We start from the raw sequence: 17,330 nt of genomic DNA, 5'->3' as shown, positions 1-17,330 counted from the left end.
TTATCGCAGATAACAGGAATGGCAGTAATTTAATGTGTGGGAGTCTGCATGTCATGTCATGTCATGTCAGGGCATGTCATGTCATGTCTGCTTTTTAAGACATGCTGTTTGGCAATTGAATTGCTGATAGGTGTGAATAGCTTGTCCCACATGGTCGTGGATCAGCATGTGAGAGACTGGTGAGCCCATCCCATCTCACCCACTGTGAGCTGGGATCTGCTCCAGCTCCACACATGATAAGTGTTTTCAGACTGATGGGTCATACATGTCACTGTTGTGCTCTATGGCTTATTTTGTTGTATTGTGTATAGTTTGTTAAAGTCCAAGTCTGGTAAGTCAAGTCTTGGGCCGTACTAATAAGAAAGGTGATCATTGTCCAGTATACAGTGGCTTGAAAATTTCCACACCCAAAAATAGGAAGAAAAAAAATCTTTTGGAAATTGATCTTAATGCCTTAATTAAAAAAACCGTAGGAAAATCCAACCTTTTAAGGACACCAATCTTCTTTGTGAATGAATAATGTATCATAAATAGATAAACAAATAATAAATGTTCTTCCTTAAAATACAGAGGGCATGAATATACACACCCCTATGTTAAATTCCCATAGAGGCAGGCACATTTTTAATTTCCAATTCCAAAAGATGTTTTTTATTCCTCTTTTATCTACTTTAACATGGGTGTGGGATCTTTCTCAGCCACTGTAGCATGCAAAGTGTTTATATGTACAGCTTTACTACTAAAATGCCAATTATCGATATATTCACCAACCTCATTTCATACTTTTATTTTGAAGGCCACACAAGAAGTTATTGTTTTCTGATTGTCATTACATTTTGGGAGTCTGGATTAGGATGAACGCAATCATTATATCAATGGAAGGTTTCATGTACTGCAAGGCAACAGTTATTTACTCATCCATAACAATTCCATCCAGCTGAGGTCCCATTCTCATATTTTTTAACATAAAGTGCTACATTACACACTCCAAACATGAATTTTGAATCATTCATTTTCATTTGTTTCTTTTGAGTTTGAATCTAAGGACTTTAGAGAAGCTCCTTTTGAAAAGACATGAGCATCACAAAAGGAGACCAACGTTAAGATATTGCATTTGGCGAATTTTTGAACATTCAAATCTGTGTGATGTTAGGCATACTTTAGTTTTACGTTCAATATTTCCATGCTTTTTTAGTTGGATTTTCAAGAATAAAATAGGAGCATTCACAAATGTCTGTCTTTTGTCTTTCCAGGAAAAGCAATAGCTAAGTCCGGCCTGCACCATCTTCCCTGTCAGCCCAGTACATCATCCCTGACCGACCCGAGGCAAATATCCGCAGCACTCTGGACTGGACTGTGAGTTTGACATAAGAGGGGGTCTGAGAAAGCACACAAGTGTAATCCTACTTTACCTTACCTCATGCCTACGACGGCAGCAGCAGCTTGGATATAAAACAGGATAACCTTGCCAGTGTTAATGCCATCATGCCAAAATGTCATTCTTGATATTTCTTTATAGTTGTTGAGACTCATAAAAAGCTCTGTCAGAAAGTGATTTAAAATCTAAAAAGAGAATAATGTACCAAAGGCCAATGTACCGTCAATGATGCCATAGTCTCACTTTGCCAGACCTTCCTTCACAGTGCTGCAGATGAGGGTCGGGCAAGTCCATACAGCATTCTGAGATGGGGGAAAAAGTACTCTGGTTATCGGCATTTCTTTAACTAATCCACTCATCATGGGATGCGCTTAGCTCTGCGCGGAGCCGCTGCAAAATAGCCTTGTGTCCGTTCAGAAGATGTCTCGCGAGAGAAAACTCCCATAGTCTAGCTCTGTCTGGATTAACCCTGCAGAGATCTGAGGAACAGTTAACCATAGTCCTCAGAAATCCATCGGCGAAAAGACACGCATTCGGCACCGAAGCAATCCCGAAAGTGGAACGTCATGGGTCTAGACGGATGATTTTAACCCTTGTGTTGTCTTCCCGTCAAAATGGAAAGTCAACACTTTTTTTGACGCTTTTTCATCAGTACTTTTAAGTTTTTCTGACGTTTTTGTCCCTTTTTTCAATGTTTGTCCCTTTTTTTTGACGTTTTCAACACTACGTAACTTTTACAGTTATTTTTGGAATTTATGGTCAATAAACCTCATTTATAGGAAATTTATACCTAATGTTTGAGTTAGAAAAGCAGAAATTAGGACTTATTTAGACTAAAATTAAAGGAATGGATGTTGATGGATAACCACAAACTGGAATATGTCAACTTTTACTCAATACTATTTCAAAACCACTTACATTTTTTCTCCAAATTCTATAAAATTGAATAAGACGCCCCCAAATGAATGAAAGTAGAGATTTGTACTTGCCAAAGAGCGTTGTGTGGAATCAATCATGTCATTTGGGTATTAAAAGAACATTGATATAGGAAAACGAGTCAATTTGACCCAAGGATAACACGAGGGTTAAGGATTTTACATCAAACACCATCATACTGTGATGAATGCCAATATGACCCATCAGTCCTTCTTTTTTGTGACGTTAAAACAGATTTAGAGAAAGCAAAGGGATTTTTCTGTCCTTTGAGCCTCCTCTGTGTTATGGTTGTCTCTGTAGGATTCGGCCGTGTATGGAGATCACATCTGGTTTGAGACAAACGTGTCTGGAGACTACTGTTACGTGGGAGAGACAACACTGTATTGCCAAGCACTGGTTAGTATTCCACTCAGATTGTCCCCATCTGTCCCCCCCCCCCCCCCCCCCCTTCTGTGTCCCTCTTTGTATTTACAACAACACTATTTCCACAGGCCATTCATATTTAGATTTTTCTAGGACAGTAACTTCTATGTTGGATAACTCTGATCTTTTCCAAAAAAACGGTTTCCTTATGCACAGTGATGCCACGGCGATTCATTTCCAGTTTTTTCAGTGTCTCCCACCCAGTCATGTTGTAATTTTACTCACGTCAGCTCGTGTTAAAATCAAACCTACGGAAAGCCTGTCATGTCACGTATACACAACGTCGTCACATGTCACACGCTATTATGTCATATGTTTCTATGCATCTGGTTTCAATTACAGTTTTTGCTGATTGCTTACACACTGAAATCAAAAGTATTACACTTACACTCAAGGAGCAAAACACTGGCCCAGATGTGCACCACTATAGGCACAATGTCAGCCTCTTACAGGGATTTTCAAATCACTAAACACACACACCTTGTATACATTAGACACAGAAGTATATCAGGACTATGAGCCAATCTGTGAAACACAGCCACATGATTGCTTAATTGTAGACATACCAATCAGGTTTAAGCGCTATGTAAATGCATCAGGTGAGTCTAGTGTTTTCTGTACTGTATTTTCAGTTTTTTTGGGATACAGTATTTTATGTGTTAACAGTGGTATGCACACTACTGTAATACTGTGAAAACTGGGACATGTTCGGTTGTGATCCTCCATGTTGGCATGTGGAGAGAAATGAATTATATTTTCCTCAGTCTGCAGAATTGGTCTTGTGGAGTGTTTGGTGAACTTGTGTGTGTGTGTGTGGTGTGTGTGTGTGTGTGTGTGTGTGTGTGTGTGTGTGTGTGTGTGTGTGTGTGTGTGTGTGTGTGTGTGTGTGTGTGTGTGTGTGTGTGTGTGTGTGTGTGTGTGTGTGTGTGTGTGTGTATATGTGTGTATATACAAGCATGTGTATATATGTACAGTATGTATGTATGTATGTATGTATGTATGTGTGTGTGTGTGTGTGTGTGTGTGTGTGTGTGTATATTAGTAGAAAGAATTTTTGCACTTGCTCTGTACACTTAATTTACAGTACTCTAATCACTGAGAAGTAGACTTGCGGTGTGTAACTGGTTCCAGCTGAATGAAGTAATCTGTAACGTGTGTGTTGCATATTAGATGTAGATTGTATAGATTTTACAAGAGTGTTTCATTTTGCAGAGGGTCTGGGGTGTTCTGCTAATTGGATGTGTGGTTGTGCTGATTGTGTGTAGTTTTCTGAAAAATGATGTGACTGAGCATCAAAAAAACCCTGTAAGTGCATTTGACTTTCAGCAGCACAGGGCTGACCCCTGGTGGTCACAGATGGCATTACTGTCTCATTGGTTTGTCCAATCCAAAATCACTCACTAGCTGCTGAAGATCATAAAACAAAATTACTGTTTTTTTCACTTTTATTCGGTGTTATGTTATGGCTGTGGTTGTTTTTCCATATTTCAGAACTGATTATCTTCTCCTTCTCCTTCTTTCTCCTTCCAGCAAAAGTCAGTCAGTCGAAGGAAGTGTGCTGCCTGTAAGATAGTCGCCCACACCATCTGTATAGAACAACTCGAGAAGGTAATTTTTTCTGTCTTATGTATGTAAAATACTTCCGAATCTGAATGAGTTCACATTTCTGTATCTACTTTATCTACTGTGGCGACAATAAGCACGAAGGTGTAAAACTTCAGTCATCACAGACAGATTAAAGTGGAGAGGAGAAGATTAAAGACGGAGGTTTAAACCGTCTTTCACAAGGGACAAAATGTGATGGAGGCAAGAATAAAGAGGGATTAAACTTTCAGTCATCAAGGATGAGTAAAAATATGAAAGAAGGGAAAAGCAGGATTACTTTATCTGTCATGATGAAAATCTAAAATTGGATCCAAGGACGGTTGCTTTCAGCTAATATCTGTTCTTTAGTTATTTCACTTAACAGTTTTTTCATATTTCTGTTTTGGTTGAAGCAGAGGACAGCCCATTTGAAAGAGCGGACATCTTGTCCTTAACAGTTCTCCCTGTCTAATCTGCAGTTTCCCAGCTCTAGAGCCATTCTGTTGGATGCCACCCTGCCCCTCAATGACCCCAACTTTAGAGTGAGATAACCCAAACTCCTCCTGTCTCTCCTCTCTCCTCGTCTGTGACCCTCAATCTCCCAGGAACACACAGACCTAAGGTGGTGTCGGGACCTCACTTCAATCACTCACAAAGAAACCAGGCACAGCTTGAGATCTGTGTTTGCCTCAGGATGAGAATTCATTTGGAGCAAAACTATTAGGAATAAAAAATTAAAAAAATAGTCTTTTGGAAATTGATCTTAATGCCTTAATTAAAAAATTAAGAAAAAATCCAACCTTTAAGGACACCAATTTTCTTTCAGAATGAATAATGCATCGTGCATGAATAAATGTTCTTCCTTAAAATACAGGGGGCATAAGTATATACCCCCCTATGTTAAATTCCCATGGAGGCAAGCACATTTTTATTTTTAAAGGCCAGTTATTTCATGGATCAGGATATTATGCATCCCCCACACACAAACACACACACACATCATCACGTACCCTTCACCATACCTAGAGATTGGCATGGGGTACTTTCCATAAAATCATCTCTCACTGCAAATCAAACCAGCTAACCAAAATAAAACATTACATGTTACATTACATAATTTGGCTTTTCTCCAAAGCGACTTACAATTGTTATATATACAGGATATATATATCTATATATATATATAGATATATATATCAGAGCCCCCCCCCCCTTGGAGCAACTAGGGGTTAAGTGTCTTTCTCAGGGACGCATTGGTTGATGTATCGCAGTGGGAATTGAACTCAGATTTCCCACACCAAAGGCATGTGTTATATCCACTGCTCTGTCCAAAACCATGTCAATCTCTATGTATGGTGAAGGGTATGTAATGATGGGGGGAGGGTTATTTTATTTCCAAAGGCCAAGGGAACTTTATCAAGATGCATAGTATCCTGATCCATGAAATAACTGGCCTTTAAACAATAATAATCTGCCTGCCTCTATGGGAATTTAGCATAGCGGGGTGTATACTTATGCCCCCTGTATTTTAAGAAAGAACATTTATTTATGTACGATACATTATTTATTCTGAAAGAAAATTGTTGTCCTTAAATGTTGGATCAATTTCCAAAAGATGATTTTTTTTTTTCCTTCTTTTTAATCAACTTTAGAATGGGATCCTAAACTTATGAGCAGTACTGTAGAGGGCTGCAGAACATGGCAAACACAGATATAGCATGTATTCTCTAAAGGCAAACAGGCTTGTGGATAATCCACTTTTAAAATGAGCGAATCGAATTGGAATCTAATCTAGGTCAAACACACCCCCTTTGAAAACTTCTACTTTTGTTCTTGCGTCATAAAGGCGTCATTTTCTTTTCCTTACATCTCGTGGAATCTTCTGTCCCTTAATCTCATTTTCTTGTTGATCAAATCTGACCGGTTTTTAAAGGTTGGCCCTGTTGATTTCAAAGGGATTGAAGGGTAACTACTGTTTTTTTCTCAACCTGGAGCCTTTTTTCCTATGTTTTGTGTGTAAGTGACTGATGGGAACAACGATCTTTGTAATTGGTCCAGTATTAAGCGAGATCGCTGCAGTGCTCGTTTTTCCCCACCAGACTCCATTTAAATAAACAGTAATTTTTGCCGTTGTAAGATACACTTAATTTAAACAAAAGACACTAAATAAAACAACAAAAGCCTTTTTTTGGTTGTCTCTCCACTTTTCCAACAATCACAACTCTAGTTTGGGTTGCAATAAACACATAGTTTACCGATTTCACATGTAAAATATGTTTGTTCAATACACGCTAACAGTATTGCTCTTTTGAATGGAGTCTTGTGGGTTTAGCGCTAGCGACTTCAGAGCTGTTTTTGGTTAAACAGAAACATCTCAAAGAGGTTTTTAAGGTCTATCTCGGAAGGGATCCTTTCCATAATGTTGTCAGACACTTAGAATATTAATCTGATCCTTTCAGTGGCAAAACAAGCACTTTTGTGAAAGTAAATATAAGCTGGACAATTGCCCTATTAACTTACATTGTAGCTTGTTGCAGCAATCTTGCTTAATACCGGACCAATGTCAAAGATTATTGTTCCCATCAGTCACTTGGACACAAAAACATAGGACAATAGGGTCCAGGTTGAAAAAAATGGTTGTTACCCTTTAAGTGACTGAGGCCACTTTCTCAAAGAGTAGGCTAAATGTGGAGGTCAGGAGATCAGGACTGGTTCCGGTTTGTCATTATGAGAAGGCGGTACCACCAAGGTCAGTGATATGAAAGGCTGAACCATTTGTATGATCGAGCAGAACTATCATCTGGATGAACCGGAGCAATTCAATAGAATACAATGGGCTGTTCCATACGCCTTCCCCCAAACAGTTTGCTTGGCCTAACAGTGTTCAGCCTAGCAACCACAGTGTCTGGTGGTGTCCCTGCTCTGGTCAGGGTGGCCCTGTTTTTTTTTTTTTTTTCTGTGCACACTCTAATATGTGGAATCCTGGGGCCTTCCCACTTTCAAGGTCACACATGTCTGGACCTCTTTGGCCTAACCACTTCTTTCTCCAAAAACATGATGCACCTGCAAACCTGATCACTGGAAATCATTCCAATCAAGACTTTCCAGTTGTCTATTCTGGCGCTCCCTGCGTTTTCCAATAACCCTCTCACAGGACCCATTCATAAGCCCAGTTATCATCTAACTATGTACAACTCTCTTCCTCTCTGCTCTCCTCCAGATTAATTTCAGGTGTAAACCGTCTTTCAGAGAATCGGGCTCTAGGAACATCCGAGAGGTGAGTTTGAGAAGATTGCTATTGGGGGGTTCCAAGCAGTGCTGCTGCAATTAATCGGGGAAATATTTTTACGTTGTTTAAAATTGTTCATGGACTCCAAAAAAGGTTTCACCCAGATTTGGAAAATCCCAATTTGTGGAATTTGTGTGTGTTCAGTCTATTGTGGTGCGTCATCACTGGGTGCACCGGAGACGGCAAGAAGGCAAATGCAAACAATGTGGAAAGGTGAGTTGAATTTTATCTTGACCAATACTTAGTTATACCCTCAATTGCTTGAGTTCCCACTTAATTACATCTAATTCAAACTGGTCGTTTAATTACATTTTTGTAGCAGTGAAGAGCACAAAATAACTTCTGTTCCTTTTTTTTCTGTGCAGGGTTTCCAACAGAAGTTTGCTTTCCATAGTAAAGAGATTGTAGCCATCAGCTGCTCCTGGTGCAAACAGGCTGTGAGTACTTTATGTATTTTTAATTTTCACATTGGGACTAAAAACTGCACGCTTTTGGGAAAAATACACAATTTCTTTTGCTTAGAACTGATATCACGATACTCTGCCATGATTTTTTTGGACCATGGCAAAACAAATTGGCAGAACCAAACCAAGGCTATTATAGTTTTGCATTTTTCAGTAGTTTTTATTTTTTTGTTTTGACTTTTTGTTTTCAAATTCTGTTAAGTTTTCATTTTTTTTTAACGCTTAGTTTTAGTTTTTGTAACATGGGTCATTTTTAGGGCGATTCGAAAAGGTCAGGAAAAGTATTGTGTAATAAAAACTCAACAAAAGCATCATACAATTTTAGAAATATGTATTCACAATGTATTCAACAATAACACCAGTATGTACAATGTACACATGCATATACACAACATGCAGCAGTGAGTGCAGAATGTGTGTAACGTGTTCCAGGAGAAAAACCTAAGTAGGCAACAGACTAAAGACATCAACAGGTGTTTTTAAGTTTGATTTGAGTAAAGTGGCGAACTTTTTGAAGTCAATCGACTCACACAGTTGTGTAGACGTCCCAGTATCAATACACATATTAACCCACAACCTGCGTATGTTTCCCAACCAGCCCTGTAGTGTTCTCTGTCCTGTGGTTGTCTCCGTCATGCCGCTGACCCTACGTACCCATACATCCATGGCCCTAACGTTACCGGGGTTAGCTTCTGTTTTGGGGAAAGGGGGCTTGGCGTTCTCTTTTACCCTGTTAACCCTTGTGTTGTCTTCCCACCGACCTAGAAATTGTTGATTTTCTGAGTTGAAATTTCAACTGTAAAACCTTTTATCGTCTTTTTCAACGTTTGTCGATGTTTTCTTAGCTTTTTGAAATTTCTGTGGGCTTCCCCCCCAAATTTTTAAAGCTTTTTTTTCTTACATTTGTCACTTTTTTGACATTTTTGTTCCTTTTTTTTGACATCTTTTCACATTTTTGTCACTTTATTTGACATTTGTTCACATTAAAGTCACTTTTATTGACATTTTTGGGGGTGGCAGTGCGTAGGGAGTTGGGTTGGGAACCGGAGGGTTGCTGGTTCAAGTCCCCATACGGACCAAAGTACAGTGGTGGACTGGTAGCTGGAGAGGTGCCAGTTCACCTCCTGGGCACTGCCCAGGTGCTCTTGCGCAATTCACCAAACCCCCAACTGCTCGGGGTGCCTTTTCATGGGGCAGCCCCCCCCTCTCTGACATCTCTGAGCATGTGTGTAATAACAACAGAGTGTAAAATTGTAATTTCCCCTTGTGGGACTAATAAAAGGTAGCTAAAAATAAAAAATGAAATCAATTAAAAAACTTCTCTTTTTTTAATACTCTTATCAATTTTTTTTCTCTCCAAATGCTATACAATTGACAAAAACACACAAAATCAATGAAAGTAGTGAACTGATTAATTATTTAACTTGTGAGGAGCGTTAGTTTTTTGGAAAACTTGTTTGAAATAAACCCAAATTTCTGACATGGAATCTTTTTTTTGGAAAGGGGTCAAATTTGACCCAAAGACAACACGAGGGTTAAGCTAAGCTAGGTTAGCCTCCTTGTGTTCGTTTCTCAAATGTAGGCTACTTTCAAATTCGTGGGATGTTTCCCTTTAATAAACTGTCCACATACAGTATTTTACCACCTTCCACTGCAAGGCTCTTTGTTTTTATCTGACACAGTCATGATCAAAATGGACTCAGACGCTGTCTTCCGACTTTTTTCCGCCATGAGGCCAAGCGAGCGGCACGGACTATGTTGTCTTCTATTTTACATGCAATGTCGGAATTTCTGGGTTCCCAGTCGGAAACTATACACGGGGAATACTACGGGAAGTGTCATGGTTGGAAAGATATAACGTCATTTACTCTATGAAAGACATTGACCAAGACAAAAACTAAGGGCATTGACTTGATAATTTTAACCAAACCAAACATAGATTTTTTTTGTCACATATAGCACATTGAGCATCACCACAAGCCTGTAAACATAGAGGCTTCAATGAAAAGAAGGAAGAAAATCGCATAAAACCTATTTCATACAGCAAGAAGAAAGTAGTAGCATTTGTAATGCATTCGGCTCGTAAAACTAAATGAGAATCAAAGTTATTAAAAAAACACTTTTGAATCGTGAAACTACTAATCATGCAGGCCTAATTGGGACACTTAAGTCATTTAACTTAAACTGAGCTACCACAGAACGTCTTATTATTATTATTTCATTTATTTTTGCAAAAATGATGTCATTTCTATTCTGCAGATCTCAGGTAATAAATGCATTGTATTGCTGTATTTCCCTCTTTAGTACCACAACAAGGTGTCCTGCTTTATGCTCCAGCAAATTGAGGAGGCTTGTCCAATAGGAGCTCACGCTGCCCTTATTGTCCCGCCTACATGGATCATTCGAGTCCGACGCAATCAGGTAATACTGCTGTCAATCACTCCTTTTCTCCAGTACAGTGTTATTGAATTCTTTTTTTTTTTGTGCTGTCAAACAATTTATGTAAGAGTTAACTTGCAGTTAATCACAATTAATCGCACATTTTATCCATTCTAAATGTCTCTTGATTCTTTTTGTCCCATTATTTTTCTCATTTAATGCTCTTATCAACATGGAAAAGAGCTTGCTTTGTGCAAATGTTTTTTTTATTTTATTGAAAACAACATTGACATATAGCTGTCTGTAGAGTTCAATTTCACAAGCCCAAACTAGTTTTTTGCTTCCTGTCTAGCTAGATGTGGTGTGGAGTTGTAGTTTTTCTAACGCTACTAGCATGTGAAAAAAAACTACAAAGTTTGCCAAGCCAAAAAGAACGTTAATCTCGCGATAAAAAAATTGACGCCGTTGAAATGGGTTTGCCTTAACGCCGTGAATAACACGCTAAACTGACAGCATTCATTTTTTAACAGTAGAAACACATCTCCCTTACATACACTATCACCCGACACAGACACCAAAAACCCTTGGGCCTACATTGAAAATAATAATGTTATAGTATAATAAACCAAACTAAAGCAAGTAACTTACATGATATGTAATCAAATATTGTATGGCATTAATGTAACAAAAACATAATAACAGATAAGAGATGTGTAAAATAAAGAAATACATCAAAGCACATCCTCAGGCTTGACTTCATAGATGTGCAAAAAGACCTTATGGGGACAACAAACGAGCAGTTAGTAAGTACACAAAGTGACAAGGACTAAAAAGGGACATAAATAATGAATGAAAAAACATAGTAAAGAAAATCATTGGGTTTAAAAGTCATCCTCAGGACATTATACTAGTAAGAGAAGTAAAATAGTTATGGCTGATCAATCAGGAGCCACTTTAAATTGCTGAAGTGTGATATTAGGTTTTGACACCTGACATTTAATTTCTCAACTGAACCTCCTAAGTACAAACTCGCGGAGCTCGGAGGTGATATGGAGGGGGGAAAAAAGAGAAATTGAAGAAAAAAAACAAAGTTGGGGAAACAATAAACTCAAGATCTCGAGTTTGAAAGTCGAGATGTTGTATATACAGCATATGTGTGTGTGTGTGGTGTGTGTATATAAAGTGGCTTGAGAAAGTTTACACAGTCATGCTAAAGTTCATTGAAAAGAAGAATAAAAAAACATCTTTTGGAATTGATTTAATGCCTAATTCATAAAGATTGAATGAATAATGTATTAAATAAATAAATGTTCTTCCTTAAAATGCAGGGGGCCTAAGTATACACCCCCCTATGTTAAATTCCATAGAGACAGGCAGATTTTTATGATTTAAAGGCTAGTTATTTCATGGATCCAGGATACTATGCATCCCGATATGATATATATACTTTATATATTTATTTCCCATCCACGTCAAAGTCAAGATCTGACAACTAAAATTCGAGATTTTGCAAAACAAAGTCAAGCTCACACAAAAGTGTACTTTTTTATTATTTTTTTTTTCCTCCATGTCACCTCCGGGGCTCCAGAAAAACTTGATTTTCTCTAGATTGAGACAACATGTCCCCAAACCAGACTGATGGAGGACTAGTCCCATCTGAAAGCTGTCTACAGACCCATTTAGGTCCTGATGTCCTTGTGTAGCCATGTCGCTGAAATGCACAACACTGCTCCCACGATCCAATCTCTATCTCCTCACCAAGGCTGATAGCTCGTCCTTCTTGTTAGCCAGCCATCTCATGGCGATGAAATCTCTCTCTCTTTGTATTCTTTTCACTCCTGACCTAGATCCTTTGTGTCTCCCCTTCCTAAGCTCCTTGGGGATTTCACGCTCAGTAAAAAAGAAAATAACAGAGCGTTGCTGTAGACAATGGCATGACGACAGACGACAGTTTGAGCTAAATATTCCCAAAGACAAGGAACATAGGGGAAATTCCCACAACTTGGTCAACTAAGTGAACACACAACTAAGCTAAAGACAGACATTAAATAGGAACAATGATCACAGCTGTTGCTGACTGCCTGAACCAGATCCGAGGGAGAGGTGAGTGTTGGCTACTCAGTAGGTTGTTCGCAGAAGACACATCCCAAAAATGTCAGACAGACATGTTCACAAGCACTAAAACAGCGAGCAACAGAAAACCCACAATTAGCACAGTTAAATACCTCTCATTAGGATTGGAAGTGTCATATAGCAACACCCCTGGCCTTAGAATTAAAATCGGTATGGAATACTGGTTTGGAGGACTTGTGTAGCCTGTGATGGTCTTTGACTTATAACTTTTGTCACCCTTCACGCTCCATTATTTGTTATATTGGACACACTTTGTTCAATCATGTAACTTCATCAGTTTGATTGTGGCTGTAGTTGCAAGTACTTACAGACTTAAACTCAACGTTGTTTGAGGTGTCCTGATATAAGATTTTAATTGACAGCCAGTCAAAAAAATAGTTTAGTAGTGGTATAGTTTAGTACACTTTTTTTTTTAGTGTCTTTCCTTATTAATGTTCCCCACACAAAACAAAACTAATAATCTGTGTAGCTTGGTCGGTCTGTCTGTCTAATTTTCTAATTGTCTTTGTAACTGTGTAATTTCATTTGTATGAAATTTGTATTACTTTGACAACTGGAAATTCTGTGCCATTTAGCTACAGTGTAATATTTAATATTTAATACTTTTGATACACCAATAACTTGTGCCATTTCATATGCGTATACAAACCATATTTATCTTTCTTACTATTTTAGATATGTATATAGTCGTCTCATGAACTGTGCACTTCATCCCCGCACCTATTTTTTTTTCTTCTGCACTTATATTTCATATTTCTTGTTGACACTGTAAAGGGGTTGCTTCATTCTCGTTACACAGGTACTGCACATGTGTATAATGACAATAAAGGAATTCTATTCTATTCTTTTATGACCTCATAAGGGGCAAGATTCCAGATCGGCCCATCTGAGCTTTCATTTTCTCAAAGGCAGAGCAGGATACCCAGGGCTCGGTTTACACCTATCACCATTTCTAGCCACTGGGGGGGCCATAGGCAGGCTGGGGGAACTCAAATTAACGTAAAAAAAAACTCATAAAGTGGCATTTTCATGCCATTTAATAAGGTGCTTTGCCTTAAACTACCCCGTGCACATTTGTTTTAATGAAGGGAAACACCTTTTCCTTTCTCATGAAAAGCTGCATCACATCTTCCCCTGCGCTCCGTGAAATCAACCTGCAGTGATCTGCAGCTGATGGCTCTGTTTTGTGTCTCCAACAGTCATCTATGAAGTCAAGTAAGAAAAAGAAGAGAACATCATTCAAGAGGAAAAGCAGCAAGAAAGGCGCTGAGGTCAGTCCTGCACTACCATGAATGTATCACTGTTTTGTTTATGGTACACATATGAAACACAAATGCTTTATAGTTGACACACTCTAAAACTCTCTTAAGGATAACACCATCTTTAAAGGTATAGCTGACAGACATGATGTGTGATACATGTGGGCTTGTTTTTGTCATAGAATAGACCATATAGGCCGTTTTTTTGGAAGATAAATGACCTGTATCAACGTTTTATTTACCTGAAAAAGTGCATTATTAAAAAGTGCGATACTTTGTTTTTAGCTACAGCTCTGTGTTTGTTACATTCCAAAATCTTAACCTAAAGATTTGGATTTTCACTGTAAATGCATATCGGTTCCAATATCAGTTTCATCAACTACTAATAATTGGTATTGGTCTTGAAAAACAGTATCTGTCGATCTCTACGTGAGATACCTTCTGAAAGGCTAACGTGGATTAATAGTTGAGGGACACCAGCCTGTAGATAAGTCCCGGGGTAGACGGCCTAAGTGGACAGGCTATGCTACAGAGGGACTTAGCAGATCATCTTCCTCTCTGACAGGAAGGACGACAGTGGAAGCCGTTTTAATCCGACCCATCCCATCACCGCTGATGAAACCGCTGCTGGTGTTTGTCAACCCCAAGAGTGGAGGAAACCAGGTATTCATGATCAACCCCAAGTCCAAAAGCTCATGATTTAAGACTCAACTTGTCAAATCAAAAAGCAGTTGAAACCAGATGTCTACTTTGACATCAGTGACTGGTGACTTCATTCAGATATTGGCTTTTTTTAATTTTATTTGCAATTCATGCATATTTTAGCCCACTGAGACACTTTTACAAAGCTATCATTTAAACAATACATACAAAACACATACACATTCAAACATTTCACAACAGTTATAATAGTAACTTATGTTTTCTTCAATATTTCAATTACTAGCTCTGTACATAATCTAGGCACCAGAGAAGATTGCTCTGCTTCATCTTGGAATTCATTCTGTACTGCACCTACCCCATTCAGTCCTGTATCCGAGTGTATTTAAGGTGATACAGTCCAGAGATTTAGTGGTATAATTTAAGAAATTCATTGACAGACTGGTTATATACAGAGGGAGTTCAGCAGTAAAAGCTTTGTAAATAAATATTATATAATGCTACATCCTTTGCTAATCGAGAGACAACCAGTCTGCATGTGAAGTGAATGAGCATACAGTGGCTTTTTATTTAAAAGAGGAATTAATAACCATCTTTTGGAAATTGATCTTGATGCCTCAATTCAAAGAATTTAGGAAAATCCACCCTTTTTAAGGACACCGATTTTCTTTGTGAATGAATAATGTGTTGTCAATAAATAATTCCAATTTGTTTGGAATTCAATTTTAATTCCAAAGGCCAAGGGATCTTTATTAGCATGCATAGTATCCTGGATCCATGAAATAACTGGCCTTTAAAAATAAAAATGTGCCTGCCTCTATGGGAATATAACATAGGGGGGTGTACTTATGCCCCCTGTTTTTTAAGGATGAACATAATTTATTTTTGTATTTATTATTTTATTTATTTAATACATTATTCATTTACAAAGACAACTGGTGTCCTTAAAAGGTTGGATTTTCCTATTTTTTTTTAATTAAGGCATTAAGATCAATTTCCAAAAGATGTTTTTTTATTCTTCTTTTTATTTTTATTAAACTTTAGCATGGGTGTGCATGTACTGTAAGAAGATTATGGGCAAGCTTAGTTACTTTCAAGTCTTTTAAATTTATATTGGTTTCTCTGTCTGACAGGGCAATAAGATCCTGCAGTCCTTTATGTGGTACCTGAATCCCAGACAGGTGTTTGACCTGAGCCAAGGTGGACCACACGAAGGGTAGGTTCCTCACACACACACACACACCCACACCCACACCCACACCCACACACACACACACACACACACACACACACTGAATTGACCATTAACTAGTATTAATCTTTTAGCCTGGAGCTGTATCGTAAAGTCCATAACCTGAGTATCCTGGCCTGTGGAGGAGACGGCACCGTAAGTAGTAACACAACACACACACACACCACACACACACACACACACAACACACACAACACACACACACACACACACACACACACACACGAGTGTCTTACTATCTTTGTGGGGACCAGTCATTGACATAATGCATTCCCTAGCCCCTTACCCCAACCTTAACCATCAAACCTAAATGCCTAACCTTAACCCTCACCCTCACCCTAAGCCTAACCTTAACCCTCACCCTCACCCTAACACTAACCATAACCTAACTCCAACCCTAATCCTAAAACCAACTCTTATTCCTCAAACAGCCCTTTAAAGTTGTGGGGACCAGCATTTTGTCCCCACAAAGCTGTCAGGACCCCATAAGTATACTGTATTCCCAGTTTTGGTCCCCCAAATGTAGTTAAACAAAGTATACACACACACACACACACACACACACACACACACTAGTATTAGGGCCACACGTGAATAATGGATTACAATAATGAGTTTAATGTCAGAATTCTGAATTTAAAGTCCAATTTCAAAATAAACTCAGAACTCAAATAAATGTTTTACATGTGGTCCTAATCCAGTGTGTCCACTAGCGACGTCCAGTCCTAGTCCTACTAGTCATCATAACAGAACCTGCGTTAATTGTGTCTTCAAAGGAGTTTGCGTTAACAGAATAATATTTGTTGCGTTCACACGGGCTGTGCAAATTTGCTTCACGTTGCGTTACCTGTCAAGTTTGATTGCTCGAGTTCAACTGGTATGCGAATGATGTGAATTTGTGTGTATTTGCGTCTTTGCGTTGTCTTTGTATTTAATCACATTACAACAGTAACTTCTCAATATCCCAAAAAGACAAGATTTACTTATCCGATGTATATTCTGAAAAAATAAAATAAATACAACTAAACCAGTTTAGTGAGGTGCGGATTGAAATGTGAACCAAATCAAATTCTATCTTAATTTCCTAGTTTATAAACCACTATATTGCTAGGCTGTAAACCTGTGGAATGTGTTACATTGATTACAATGTCTGCTTGATTATTATTTAATTGAAGTAGTGAGTAGTGTCCATGTCCATGTCATTAGTCCATGTCATTAGCATACAATCATATAATGTCATCTAATTGTATTATTGCATATATATACATTAAAAACCAGGTGGGCTGGATCCTGTCTTGTCTTGATGAACTGGCATTAAATCCTCAACCTCCTGTTGCCGTGTTACCACTAGGGACAGGAAATGACCTCGCCAGGACCCTCAACTGGGGAGGGGTGGGTACAAATACTAAAAAAACACCTACACACAATACAACTCTATTAGTGAATACAAATAGTCCAATTCAATGTTGTTGGCAGTCCTTTAACTTGTCACTAGCTATTGTTGTTCAGACTTCAAGAAAGCCCATCTTCAGTTATCTAAAGTTATTCTGTCGCTTCAACATACAAATCTTGT

At 38.4% G+C, this 17,330-nt stretch overlaps 1 protein-coding gene across 1 annotated transcript in view; it reads left to right on the top strand.

Annotated features, from left to right (window-relative positions):
• Nucleotides 1-1,253: 1,253 nt before the first annotated feature.
• LOC116678966 (diacylglycerol kinase zeta-like) overlaps nt 1,254-17,330 on the top strand; it is a gene marked incomplete at both ends in the record, with an annotated part of 28,177 nt that continues 12,100 nt past the window's right edge. The window contains 15 exon segments of the mRNA XM_032508706.1: nt 1,254-1,316; nt 1,319-1,356; nt 2,615-2,710; nt 4,268-4,345; nt 4,801-4,863; nt 7,542-7,598; nt 7,755-7,823; nt 7,976-8,047; nt 10,379-10,495; nt 13,786-13,857; nt 14,411-14,432; nt 14,435-14,508; nt 15,639-15,721; nt 15,832-15,892; nt 17,036-17,149. Of these exon segments, the coding sequence (XP_032364597.1) occupies nt 1,254-1,316; nt 1,319-1,356; nt 2,615-2,710; nt 4,268-4,345; nt 4,801-4,863; nt 7,542-7,598; nt 7,755-7,823; nt 7,976-8,047; nt 10,379-10,495; nt 13,786-13,857; nt 14,411-14,432; nt 14,435-14,508; nt 15,639-15,721; nt 15,832-15,892; nt 17,036-17,149 (1,079 nt within the window).

The sequence above is a fragment of the Etheostoma spectabile genome, unplaced genomic scaffold, assembly GCF_008692095.1.
Source record: "Etheostoma spectabile isolate EspeVRDwgs_2016 unplaced genomic scaffold, UIUC_Espe_1.0 scaffold00008902, whole genome shotgun sequence".
Lineage (NCBI taxonomy): Eukaryota > Metazoa > Chordata > Actinopteri > Perciformes > Percidae > Etheostoma > Etheostoma spectabile.
The sequence above is the reverse complement of the archived record's forward strand: the minus strand, read 5'-3'. Positions and strand labels throughout refer to the sequence as shown.